Source organism: Abramis brama, assembly GCF_963993115.1.
Source record: "Abramis brama genome assembly, chromosome: 8".
NCBI lineage: Eukaryota > Metazoa > Chordata > Actinopteri > Cypriniformes > Leuciscidae > Abramis > Abramis brama.
Window position 1 is genome coordinate 41,427,907 of NC_139970.1, and position 13,048 is coordinate 41,440,954.

The 13,048-nt window shown below is 36.2% G+C and overlaps 2 protein-coding genes across 2 annotated transcripts in view; both read left to right on the forward strand.

The window, feature by feature from the left end:
• The window catches only part of ifih1 (interferon induced with helicase C domain 1), a 33,517-nt gene extending 20,864 nt beyond the window's left edge, over positions 1-12,653 (forward strand). Inside the window, exons 8-16 of the mRNA XM_084122357.1 lie at positions 238-342; positions 2,214-2,337; positions 4,216-4,431; positions 5,514-5,770; positions 5,879-6,028; positions 8,109-8,270; positions 8,351-8,544; positions 8,896-8,989; positions 11,909-12,653. Of these exons, the coding sequence (XP_083978483.1) occupies positions 238-342; positions 2,214-2,337; positions 4,216-4,431; positions 5,514-5,770; positions 5,879-6,028; positions 8,109-8,270; positions 8,351-8,544; positions 8,896-8,989; positions 11,909-12,109 (1,503 nt within the window). The 3' untranslated portion in view covers positions 12,110-12,653. The remainder of the gene's footprint in view (positions 1-237; positions 343-2,213; positions 2,338-4,215; positions 4,432-5,513; positions 5,771-5,878; positions 6,029-8,108; positions 8,271-8,350; positions 8,545-8,895; positions 8,990-11,908) is intronic.
• Positions 12,654-13,028: 375 nt separating this feature from the next.
• Positions 13,029-13,048, forward strand: part of fap (fibroblast activation protein, alpha) — a 19,955-nt gene continuing 19,935 nt past the window's right edge. Inside the window, exon 1 of the mRNA XM_084122358.1 lies at positions 13,029-13,048. This exon is cut by the window's right edge and continues 147 nt beyond it. The gene's annotated coding sequence lies outside the window, so the exon portion shown is untranslated.

Below are 13,048 nucleotides of genomic sequence, written 5' to 3' on the forward strand. Positions count from 1 at the left end.
GACTGTAAAATAAAGTGCTACCAAAAACCAATGTAGACAGATAATTCAAGAATCAAATGACAATATATAGTCAAAACTAATGCAAAAGTGAGTTTTGCTGTTCGTGAATGGTACTAAGTCAGTCAAGGTCAGTTTGAGTCCCTTGATGTGTGACGTTACTGATCATTTCACAGCTCATATGTTAGTCATGTAAAACCTGGAAACTGTGAGTTCAATCATTATTCTGATGAATTGCAGATCTGCGCAAACTTGGACGCCTTCACAATAAAAACAAAGACTTTGGGAGAAGAAGAGGCCAAAACGCCGTATAAAAGGATTGCAAGAGCAGAAGAGCGGAAGGAGGTAATTCCACTTCATGTGTGTCATGGAGTCACAGAGTATTCTTAGGAATACAATTCTTCTTAACTGCTGTTTTCTTCTGATCTTCTTACTTTAGAGAAAAGTTCCAAAAATGCTTAAGAATGTTCTTATCTTTTTTATTAAGATTGTCAAAAAGAATTTTATTAAAAATCATTGTGAATAAACCCTTAAAGGGTAACTCTCGCCAAAATGCAACCTAGGGTCTTTCTGTTAATCTACCCGAGGCAAACTTTCGTGTAAAAGCATAATTAGAATGGAAACGCCACTTTTAAGTTTGACCATATTTTCGGTCAAATTGCCTATTTTCGACTATTTTTGACTGTCGAAATGCCGGCGGACACAGAGACAGTGAGTTGATCAAAATCTTTCTTTTTAGTAAACTCTGTGTACACAAACACTGTTCTCAATGCTCGAGTTCATGTGTCGAGCCCCTGGTGATACTTCCAGCACAGTTTCATGTTGTGTCGAGCCTTCTTAGTGTTTTAAAAATAGCGATTTTGATGCTATCAAAGAAGTGCCCCAAGCACTCCCATTCAAAAGGCAATTTGACTGAAAAAGAAAATAGAGTCAATCTTAAAAGTGGCGTTTCCATTCTAATTATGCTTTTACACGAAAGTTCGCCTCGGGTAGATTAACAAAGAGACCCTAGGTTGCATTTTGGCGAGAGTTACCCTTTAAAGTTAGGATAACCTCCAACTTGTTTTAAAGGGGGGGGTGAAACACTCAGTTTCAGTCAATCTCATGTTAATCTTGAGTACCTATAGAGTAGTACTGCATGCTTCATATCTCCAAAAAGTCTTCAGTTTTATTATATTTATAAAAGAAAGATAGGCTGTACCGAGTATTTCCGGAAAAAAACGAGCGGCTGGAGGCGTGCCGTGTGGGCGGAGCTAAAGCTGTGCTTACGCGCCGATAGCTAACAACACACATACATTTGAAACAGTTTTACTCACGCATGGCCATGAACCTTTATCGTTGGGAGTCTTGGGACTGCTAAATCCGGCGTCGAACTGGGCCTTGTTTATAAAACAATCATCGTCGAAATGCAGGGAACAAACAAAGTCCTGTGACTGCAGCGAGCACAGCGCTTTGATGGGCGTACTGCTTTCGCTCTCTCGCTCGGGTCTACGGGTGCACGCGCGCGCCCTTCCGGGAGAAGTGCCCTTAGGACCCATATAAGGAAATTCCGCCCCATCTGACGTCACACAGGCCCATACTCGAAAAAAACTTTCCGAAACTTGTGACAAACCGGAAGGAGTATTTTTGGCACAGAAATACTCCATTAAACGTACAACTTAATTTTTGAAACTTTGTCCATGTTTAGCATGGGAATCCAACTCTTTAACAGTGTAAAAAACTCAGTATGCATGAAATAGCATTTCACCCCCCCTTTAAATACCTAAAGGTGAGATATTTAATGAGTTTATTCGGTTGTTTCAAATTATTTTTTGTAATTAAACATTACAAGATAACACTAGCTACATACAGCTTTTACATTTTAGTAGAACAGACCTCTTTAGCGGTGTTCGAAATCGCCCTCATTCACTATTCCCTACATTTGTCCACTAATGTAGTCCACTTGAAGGAGTGAATGAAAACGAGTGAGTGAATTTTCAAGAATTCAGTGTTTGGAAACAGTCAATTCTGTTTGTTGCCAATAGTGGCGCAGAAATGATGCACATCACATTTAATAAATGTTTAGATATTTCTAGAAAAATCTGTATAAACAATGATAACACTACAAAGATTTAAAGATTTCTTCCCTGTCAACAAAAAATGTGAAGACGTACATGACGTTAGCATTCAGTTCAGAGGTGTATTTTTTCAAAATGTCTGTCTTCTGCATGTTAAAGGACCCGTTTGGAGACGTGATCAAGAAGATAATGGATGAAATCCACACACACGCTGATCTTCTGCCCCTCTGTGAGCCCGGCACACAGAACTACGAGCAGTGGGCGGTGCAGAAAGAGCAGAATGGTGAGAAAAATCCCATTTACTGCACTTTAGAAAGACTTTTTAAAAGAAATGAGGTTTACTGGGTCATTCAAAATCTGGAAATATCAGGGAAAAGTCATAAAAATGATTCAAATCTTGCTTATGACGATGTTGGTAGGTTGTTCTGAGCCAGTTGCCTAATCTGTAAATGTCATGTGATTAATAACATTACATCAAGACAATGCTTATAGGCTGATAGGCCTGCTAACCCTAACCCTAACCCAACCCTGACACCACAAAAACACAATCACAAAAATCTAAATCTCTCACTGGTCTGCTGTTATGATATAATGAAATATTTGCAAACACTTATGTCGCTTGCAAAAAATCATTTTGTTAGAATACATGGATCCTTTAAAAAAGGCTGTAAAAAGAGAAAAATAGCGAGCAGATGGTGTATTTACGACGTCCACCAGCTAATGGGGTGATAACCAGCCAAACCACTTCAAATGTTTCTAGTTTGCTCTGCTGTAAAAGTATTTAAATGACTGGATGTTGTTCTCTGTAAGTGTTTTATGTTGTGCAAGAGAGATTGAAATACAAATGGAAATCTGTTTCTGCAATCTCCAGAAATTAGTGCTAAAAAATACAGTAACTGTGAACGTGCTTCGTTTAAAGCAGCGTTTCCTGGTTGGGTGAGGATGTTTCCAAAGCTCTTACTAAAATGCGGTTTCTCCCTGTGTGTCCTCTGCTTCAGGCAAACCACCATTTAACCACCACATTATGGAAGTCATGATAAGAATTTCACATACAGTACAGTCATGCACCCATGCAAAATGTGTTTCAATAAGCCGCAGTAATAACAGGGTCCTGTTCCTGTTTTCAAAGGAAGCGACTGTTATTTTACTGTGAATTCCGGCAAAGTTTCTGAAGTGCGTTCAGAATAACTGAACAGATCCAGTTGTCATATATAATAATTAGCATCCTCAAAGGTTAGTTATGACTAACTAGTATAGAGCTAAACAGTCACCGCCCACTTTTTCAACTTTGGTTACAGTGTTATTTTTGTATTGATATACTGTTATAGTTTTTGAATATTTTTTTTTATTGATTTACATTTTAATTTTAGTTAAAGTTTTAGCAAAAAAACAAAAAAATCTTAATTCTGTTTTTTTTTTTATATGTCTATACAGTAGTGGCCAAAAGTGATGTCCGGAGGGGATATTTGTTTTTAACGACCCAACAAAATATCACAATATGAGGAAAATTCTTTATATTTATTTAAGAAATATTTTAAATATGAGGGAAGAACAAAACACTTGGTTAGGTATTTATCTGACAAAATTATTTGGCAAAAAAGGCAAACTACAGTTACAGGTTTTATCTGACGATGCAAAAAAATGCATAGAAAAATGAATTAAAAAGTTAAAGTTAAAATTTAACTTAAACCAAGCAAAAATGAGAAATTAAGATAAAATAAGGTTTTTTTATATATATATTTATATTATTTCAGGTAGGGTATATTTTATTTCAAGTAATAAAAAAGTTTAGTTAATGATAATAACCCTTTTTTAACCGGTTCCGTAAGATTTTTTTTCCCCACAATAATTTTCACTATAGATATTAATAAATCCTGATCATTCACTAAACCAAGCAGCTCTTAGACGAATCACGACATTAAAGCACTTGACAAAAATAAGTGGAAAATAGGTATGATAAAATAAGGGTATAAGACAAGTGTATTTGAATTATTTAATGTGGGAATTAACTACTCATCCCATGATGCACTGCGAATCACATAACAATTAAATACAATTTTTTTTTTTATGTAGAAATTGCATTTCCACCTCCATGATGACATGCTAAAGCAGTTATATTGTTGAACTCTTATGAATACTGACTGTGTGTGTTGTTCACCAGCTGCTAAGGAAGAGAATCAGAAGGTGCGTGTGTGTGCTGAACATCTCCGCCATTACAACGAGGCTCTTCATCAGAGCAACACCATACGCATGTCAGACGCCTTCCGCTTCCTCGACAAATATCACAACGAAGAGCTGAAGACCAAATCCAGCCCTGATGAGGAAGGCACCGTCACAATCACGGACACAGAGCGATTCCTCTTCACTTTATTCAAAGGTATTAGTGTTGTCACGATACTAGAATTTCCAACTTTGGGACGATACCTTGAAAATATCGGTATTCGATACCATTTTCATTATGAACTGCCATATACCATCAAAGATAATGATAATTTCTCATTTATAATTTGGGTAATTTTGTTGTAATAGCTTACACATAGGACAAGATGGCTTTATTTAAATTGTTGAACTACATTTACAAAAAAAAGAGAAGTAAACAGTCAGTAATAAAATAAAAACAAATTGCAAATGATAGCACATATTAATACAATAGATTAAAGAGACAAATGAAATAAACATGGCTTAAAGTTTTTCAGGTGGGTCTAACAGTAGTATTCGGGTATGAAATAGGGCCTACTACAGAAATTAAAGTAATCAAATGTAAAATAACACTGGATAGTTTTCATTGTAAAACTTAAATACTGATTAACGCCTACAATTAATGCTTAAAACAAAAGTTATTTAGTCAAGAGCAGCGAGTGATTTCTCTGTCTTTTGTTTTTTGATTTACAGCTGCAGGTTTATTAGGCTGCCGTCACTTTAAGAGCTTATGCATGGATCCAATATACTGATACACAACATGCGCTTTCTCTCAACTATTTACGTTCCAAAACTGACTGTATTAACCTCAATATTCAGCAAGACGGGCATTTTGACAGTTTTGTATGTATTTGACCGTTTAAGTGCAATAAGCCATGAAAAAGAAGTCAATGTGGTACTCCACTTATATAGATTAGTGGTGTATATCAGTGTATAGATACCTCAGAAAAGGAGTATTTGAACCGTTTCAGATTTTTTAGTATTGATATAGATATACCAGATCAACCAGAATATTTTATCATCATTTGCTCACTCGTCCTCATGTTGTTCCCGTATTATTTTCTTTATTTTGTGAGGCACAACATGAGATAATGCTCCACTAATGTCTGAGCACTTTCCAACAAACGTGGATGATGATATGTTTTTATAGTTAACTAAAACCATAACAAAAATGTTGTCACTGAAAAAAAATTTAATTAAATTTGACAATATTTGTTATGATTTTAGTTAACTATAAAAACCCTCCTTAATCCACAACAGATAAAAAAGCGAAGCTGGAGGAGTTGATGGGAAAGCCAGAGTATGAAAATAATAATCTGGCCCAGCTGAAAACCATCATCCTGAAGGAATTCAGCACCAGAGAGGTCGCGAGAGGCATCATATTCACCCGGACCCGCCTCAGCGCCATCGCTCTCTGCCAGTGGATTCAAGAAAACCCCAAGTTTGATGAAGTCGGAGTCAGCGCCAGTTATCTGATCGGTGGTGGAGATCAGAGTGTGGTGAAACCGATGACCGCTGTAAGTCACTGAGTAATGTGTCTGTTTCTGCAGTCATTAAAGGGAATGTTTCAAGTTGATCTGAGGCATAATATTCATTTAAATAAAGTCATGTCTTGCTGTCTTCAGGCAGAGCAGAAGGATGTGTTGCAAAAGTTTCGTAAAGGAGAGATCAATCTGCTAATAGCCACCACTGTGGCCGAAGAGGGCTTGGACATCGCCGAGTGTAACGTCGTCATACGCTATTGCCTTGTGACCAATGAGGTCGCCATGATTCAGGTCTGATTTTAGATTATTGCTCATTTCTAAAGATGCTGGGTTGCACTTTATTTCGATAGTCCATTTTAGAAATTCCACTAACTACTGAATAAGTAACTATATTATTAACTATATTAGTAACTATATAAGTAACTATATTATACAAAAGATATTTTGTAAATTTCCTACTCTAAATACATAAAACATTTATTTTTGTGAGTGAATGCGGCACAACCGTGAACATAAATGAACAACTTTAAAGGAGATTTTCTCAATGTTTAGATTTTTTTGCACCCTCAGATTCCAGATTTTCAATAGTTGTATCTCAACCAAATATTGTCCTATCCAAACAAACCATACATCAATGGAAAGCTTATTAATTCGGCTTTCATATGATGTATAAATCGTAATTTCCAAAAATTGACCCATGTGACTGGTTTTGTGGTCCAGGGTCACATTTGGCATTTAGTTGCAAATTAGTCATTATAATGTCTGTTGGGGAGCATCAGAATAAAGTGTTAGCAGATATTAAGCAGACAGTCTACTAATACTAGTAGAGTTAGAGTTGACATGTAGTTGCATAATGCAAAGCTACGTATAGTTCTGAAGTGGACTATCGAAATAAAGTGTTAACTTATGCTGCACTCGTTTTGGTCTGTGTCTAAGGGCTTGAAGTGTGTTATTGGTTTCGATCAATATTTACTTTGTATGCCACTCGGCTCTCAGGCCATTTTCACACATCTCGCATTTGCAGCTCTTAAATTTATTCGTTGCGGGGAACAATATTAAAAGTTTACAACAAGCAGACTATACCTTCAGTTTGGGCTCATAGATTTCATACGTTTATAATAGACCAACTTCATATTTTAAATATCAAAGGAAAAACTCAATGTAGTAACTCTGAAATCACTCTGTCCTGTATAATTACCCAACAGAAACACTAGCTGCATTTACATGGACCCTATTAATACAATTGTAATTGGACTAGGAGCACAATAGGAATAAAAAAAAGTCAAATATAACGAGTCAACCGGAATTAATTGGCCAAATCCATTCAGATTGTAAGGGGTGGTTTAACAAATGTCTAATCCGTTCGATAGGACTTGTAAACACTGGATTGAAACCCAGAACTGGAACGTTCTGTGCATGTGCAATGACATCGAAGTTGTGTAATGACGGATGACACACAGAACGAGCTGTAATCGTTGTTGAACATTGTGTCAATCTAATATTCTCCTTCCACTCATTGTATGTGAAGTGAAGCAGGACAACGTTGTCCCACCAGCTCTTTCTTCGGACTTGTTTTGAGGCGTTTTTACTGCTTGATTAATATAACCATCACGGCACAAAGCTTGTCGTTACCTAATCAGGACCTGAAATAGATGAATATTAAGTCTGCTTTTTAAGATAAAGTAAAGAAGTGGTAGGAGGATGATGATAAGTATGTGGCAACAGCGGGAAATTGCATATTCGTGCATGTCATAAGATCAATTTAAAACTTGTGACATTTAAACGGACATCAACTCGATCACTTTTAGCGTTCATGTAAACACTACAGTCAGATTCATCAATTTCAATTGAAATAAAAGGTGTCCTTGTAAACGTACTGTAATTATGGTCACTGAACATGGATATGCTGCTGTCGCTTACGCAGGATGTGTGAAACAAGCCTGACAATACAGTATACATGAAATGCTGCATTATGAATAACAAAATATATGCAAATAGTGGGTGGATTTTTTGTAACTACTAATATCTAGAGGGCAGTGTGGCCAATATAAAGCAATTTAATTATAGCAAATCATACATTTCATTTCATAATTTAATTACACTAATTAATTATCTTACCCAATATTAACTCAAAATTGACAACAAAAAAAATACACCTCAAACTTTTGAACAAAATTACATTAGGCTGAATGACCATTTCTGTTTATGTGGCAATTTTAAAAATGGCCATCATTTTGGAAGATTATGTCTGCTAATATTTCAGTCTATCACTACTTATAAAATGACAAATGAAGTGATCAGAGACGTACGTATTGAACGCTGCTGATGTGGTGCTTGTTTTTGAGACTGAAATATCTTTGGCTCTCCACAGGCCCGCGGTCGAGGAAGAGCGGAGGACAGCAGTTACACACTCGTGGCAGAGGCAGGGTCTGGGGTGGCAGAGAGAGAGAGCGTTAACGAATACAGGGAGAAAATGATGAGCAAAGCCATCGCCAAGGTCTGCAAGATGAATCGAGCCGACTACGAGAAGAAAGTAAGAATCTACTTCAATGACTGCAGAAAATAACACTCCAAACATTCCTCACAAAAGAAACGTTATTTGGTTTTGTGTAGATCCGAGAGTTTCAGATCCAGGCCATAATGGAGGAGAAGGTCAAGATAAAGAAGAAACAGCAGAAGGGAATGATGAAGGAGTCGCCGTCTAAAATCAGCCTGAGCTGCAGGCAGTGCAGTGTGTTCGTGTGCTCTGGGGAACACCTTGAGATCATCGAGAATATGCACCATGTCAATGTCACTGAGCAGTTTAGGTAAAAACCTTCACAAATACCTTTTTTGCATTCTCAGAAAACTCAAAAATATGAATACTGATGATGCAAATTATTTTTATCCTGTCATGCAAAGAAAAGGGATTAATTCAATCTATAGTCTCAAATAGCCAGATCTATGTAGTCTGTAGCCTCAAATATACTTAATAATCAAACTATAATAACAGTGTAATTTTAATGAGCTCATCTGTCGACATGATGCCAGTGAATCGCACAGCTGGTGCAAACATCCACATCTCTATGATCAGATGCTTTCTCACAAATTATTTTTATCCTGCATAAATGACGATGGTAAAATAAATCAGTAAAAATTCATGTTGTTGACATCTGCAGTAAGCTGTTTATAGTCCGAGAGAATGCATCACTGCAGGAGCGGCTCTTGGACTACGAGACCAACGGAGTCATCGCGTGCAAAAACTGCGGACAGGTGCGTGCTGACGTCAAACCGTCTGTGCATTACTGACGATCAGAAGTGTTTTGGCAAAATTCAGTTTGACTCATTACACAACTGTGAACTCCACTGAACCACATTACAGCCAAGGCGATATATTTATAAATGTATGATTGAAATGATATATGGGCCATTCTACAGAATTGGTGCAAACTGCTGTCCCTCATCCAAAAAACACATTTGAAAAGCATTTAATTATTAAAATCTTAGATGTTTACTAAGATCCTTCAATTATCTATTGAAACCCACAACTTTTATTTATTTATGAACATTTATTAGAGGATCAACCCCATGAGATGAAACATCTCGTTTTCATGGGGGTCCTCAAGATCATATCCAAACAACATAAAACAGCAGAACAACAGAGTAGATACAATCAAACAAAACAAAAAAATCATAATAATAATAATAAAATAATAATATAACAACAATAAAAGAAAACCAAAAACCTTAGCGCGCGCACTCACACACATCCACACGCCCGCACACACACACACACACACACACAAGCTCTCACTAACCCCACCCATCACAGATAGACTTTCATATATATACTGTATAAAAACATACATAACATGACACATATCGATGCCAAATCTGAGATGCTAGAAACACAGACAAGTATTCTGAAGATGTGTCAACAAAGCAGTTCGGAACAGAGGAAAAGACGTAAGCGAGCGAATGGATGCAGGAAGGCTGTTCCAGTCACGAGGGGCTCTAACACAGAAAGCATATTTCCCAATTTCTCTCTTAACTCTAGGGACAGTAAAGAAGACCTGTTCATTGTGACGAAGGCTATATTGTGACCTGAAAGGCACTAAATATTGCGATAAATAATATGGATATTGAAAGTAAATACATTTAAAAATGAGCAGAAGCCAATGATATTGTCTTCTGTCTGAGGGTGCAAGCCAGGACAACTGTTCATACATCACACAATGATGTGTCCTATAGAGGCAGCGAAGGACGAATCGGCACAGGCTGTTGTATACCACATCGAGAGAATGTAGACAAATAGCAGTAGTGTTGGCATATATAATATCTGCATAGTCCAGAATAGGTAGCAACAACTGAGAGACTATCCTTTTTCTAACCTGAAAGTTAAAGCAGTCTATTGATGCTTTAACTGTATATCTTAAATATACAATAATATTTAAGATTTCAGTAAGCTTTATATATATAAAATCATCATTTATGGGCTACTTTCAATTAGGAGGTGGCTGTCCCAAACCCTAACCCCTAAATTTCAACTTGTGAAAATGATATTGAACATTTTTTTGCAAATTTTTCCATTCTTGTTTTAAAAAAAACATTTTTGTTATTTTTAAAAAAAATGAAGTAAAAAAAAAAATTTATTTTATATTTTATTTTTAAATCATGAAACTTTATCTAAAAAAAACATGTCCATTTTCATGTCACTACCAAAACAGTGAATGTTGTAGTCCATTGACTGAGACTGATTTTAACCACACCCCTACATTTTTGATCAGGAAATATTCCTGTGTCCCTCTCTCTCATGTGCTATATGGTGAGTAGATTGATCCCATCATTTTGAGGTAAATGTGTTCTAAAGTCAAAAAATCTGTGTGTAATCAGCATTTTCTGAAAATACAATATGAGAATTAACTGCACAATTACTAGAAAAGCGTACCTTGGATATTATACAATTTGCATACATGCAAAATTTGTGGGGAAAAAACAAAAAAATTCAAGATGTTTCCAACTCTGACTTTGCACCAATTATGTAGAATGGCCCATATATACACACACACATTATATATACAGTATATATATATATATATATATATATATATATATATATATATATATATATATATATATATATATATACACACATGATTAAAGGGGCTATATGAAAGAATTTTCATGTATTAATCACTTTTTTATTTTTACTTTTTTACAATGTGTGAACCGCTTGTAACGAAAAAAAAAAAAAAAACGAGACCTTCCCCGACTTCCAAGGTTGTCTATGAAAGTAGTGATTTATAGACTGATTTTTATGTGAAGGGCTCGGGACGTTTTTGCCAGGAGAATCCAAATGATGTGACGTTTACACTCCTGAGAGTCTCTCTTCCGTTCAATGACACATGAAACTAACGCTTATACAATGTTCAGGATAATGCCGAAAGAGCCAATCTGTACTGTAATGTCAATGTGTCATGCAAAGAAAAGGGATTAATTCAATCTATGGTCTCACATAACCAGATCTATGTAGTCTATAGCCTCAAATATACTTAATAATCAAACTATAATAACTTTGTAATTTTAAAGAGCTCATCTGTCGACATGATGCCGGTGAATCGCACAGCTGGTGCAAACATCCACATCTCTATGATCAGATGCTTTCTCACTGCTGTTATTTTTGTTGTGTTTATTTTGATATTGAGAGGAAAGCGTGCCTCTCGTGTTTACATACTCATCTAAATACTCGTTCATTAACAGTATATCACTGCAAAGGTATTCCCAACTTTTTTATTTATAAGCCAAGAATTAAAAGGAACTTCACTGTGAGTAAATCGGTGCATTGAATCAGGTTCAGTCTCTTGTATGTTACGTGTGCACGAGTGTGAGCGATAAGCTGCAGTTCACTTAACGGCCACCGGTGTCGCTAATAACAAGGGCTTCTGAATTCTACATGCAGCCCCTTTAAATATTGTTAAAATATAATTTTATAATTGTATATAATTTCAGTTTTTTAATCCAGCTTTTTAATGTTTTTCAAAGTACTGTAGCCAAATAGATTCAAAATGTTTTATACAAAACATTGGCAACAAAATCACTGCAAATAGACAGTATAGTAAAATAGCTAACTGTATGTATTTCCTTATTTATGCATTTGTTTTAAATCTTCTGTTTTGTCTGGTTCCTGAGCAGCAATGGGGCTCGATGATGCTGTATAAAAGTATCGAGTGTCCCTGCCTCCACATCAAGAACTTTGTGGTCACGTACGGCTCCAAGAAGAAGACCTTCAGCAAATGGAGCGAGCTGCCCATAAGATTCCCTGCATTTGACTACACACAACACGCCGATCTGCTTGTAGAGGACTCAGAGGAAGAAGACATGGACGTCGACTGAAAATGAACATATTCAAACTCATCTCTGACACAGCCAATCAAATGTCATAACCTGTAAAATTATGCATGGTCTACCAAGTCTGTTGCATTGCAAGCACTGGCACTTCTCAACATGAAGTGGGTCAATGGAATCTGTCATTTCCAGAACTTATTTCATCTCAAGTGGCACTTTTAAATTCTGGATCTAATGTATCAGATTACTTATTATTTCTTATTGTTAAATTCCTTGATTTTAATATGCCTTTGCAAAGGAGGAATCAGGGGAAAGTCTTGTAAGTCACAAAGCAGGTTTGCATTAGCACCATGCAAAGCACATCCTCAAATGACATTTACTAAAACTGCACTGAATGAAGACAATTTGATTGATTTTACAGTCAGGGCTTTTGAACTGTAACATTTAATGCATGTTAAACCACAGTGAAGCTTTACAAATGCTGTTTGTTACAAGTACTGATTTTGTCCCAAGTGTTTCCGTACAGATTTACTCTAGAGGATTTCATGAAATGTGCTATAAATACTGTACATTAAAATTACCCTTAATGTGTCATCTGTTTTCTCTTTCAAGCATGAACAGTCTTTGATTATGAATCATGCGTTCATGGACAAAAAGAGATGGCCCATCGGGGAAGAGTGTGACACAAAGTCTCTCACACACCTGTTCAGGTGTTCTCAGAAAGACACAGGCTCCCTCTGAGCAAACATCACCTGAGAAAACCTGTCAGAAAACTGCCTCTCATTATGCATGACAAGTCTTGAATGTTCAACAAGTTTTTCCAGAATCAAAGTACTTCCTTACCAGACAAACGCTTTGACATACTTTAAACACTTACGCAGTCACATTTTTGGATACACCTACACCTTCCTTCTTGTTTTGACATAGCCTATATTTAAATATTAAAGGGGCGGTTGATTATGATTTCACTTAATTGATTTCACTTTA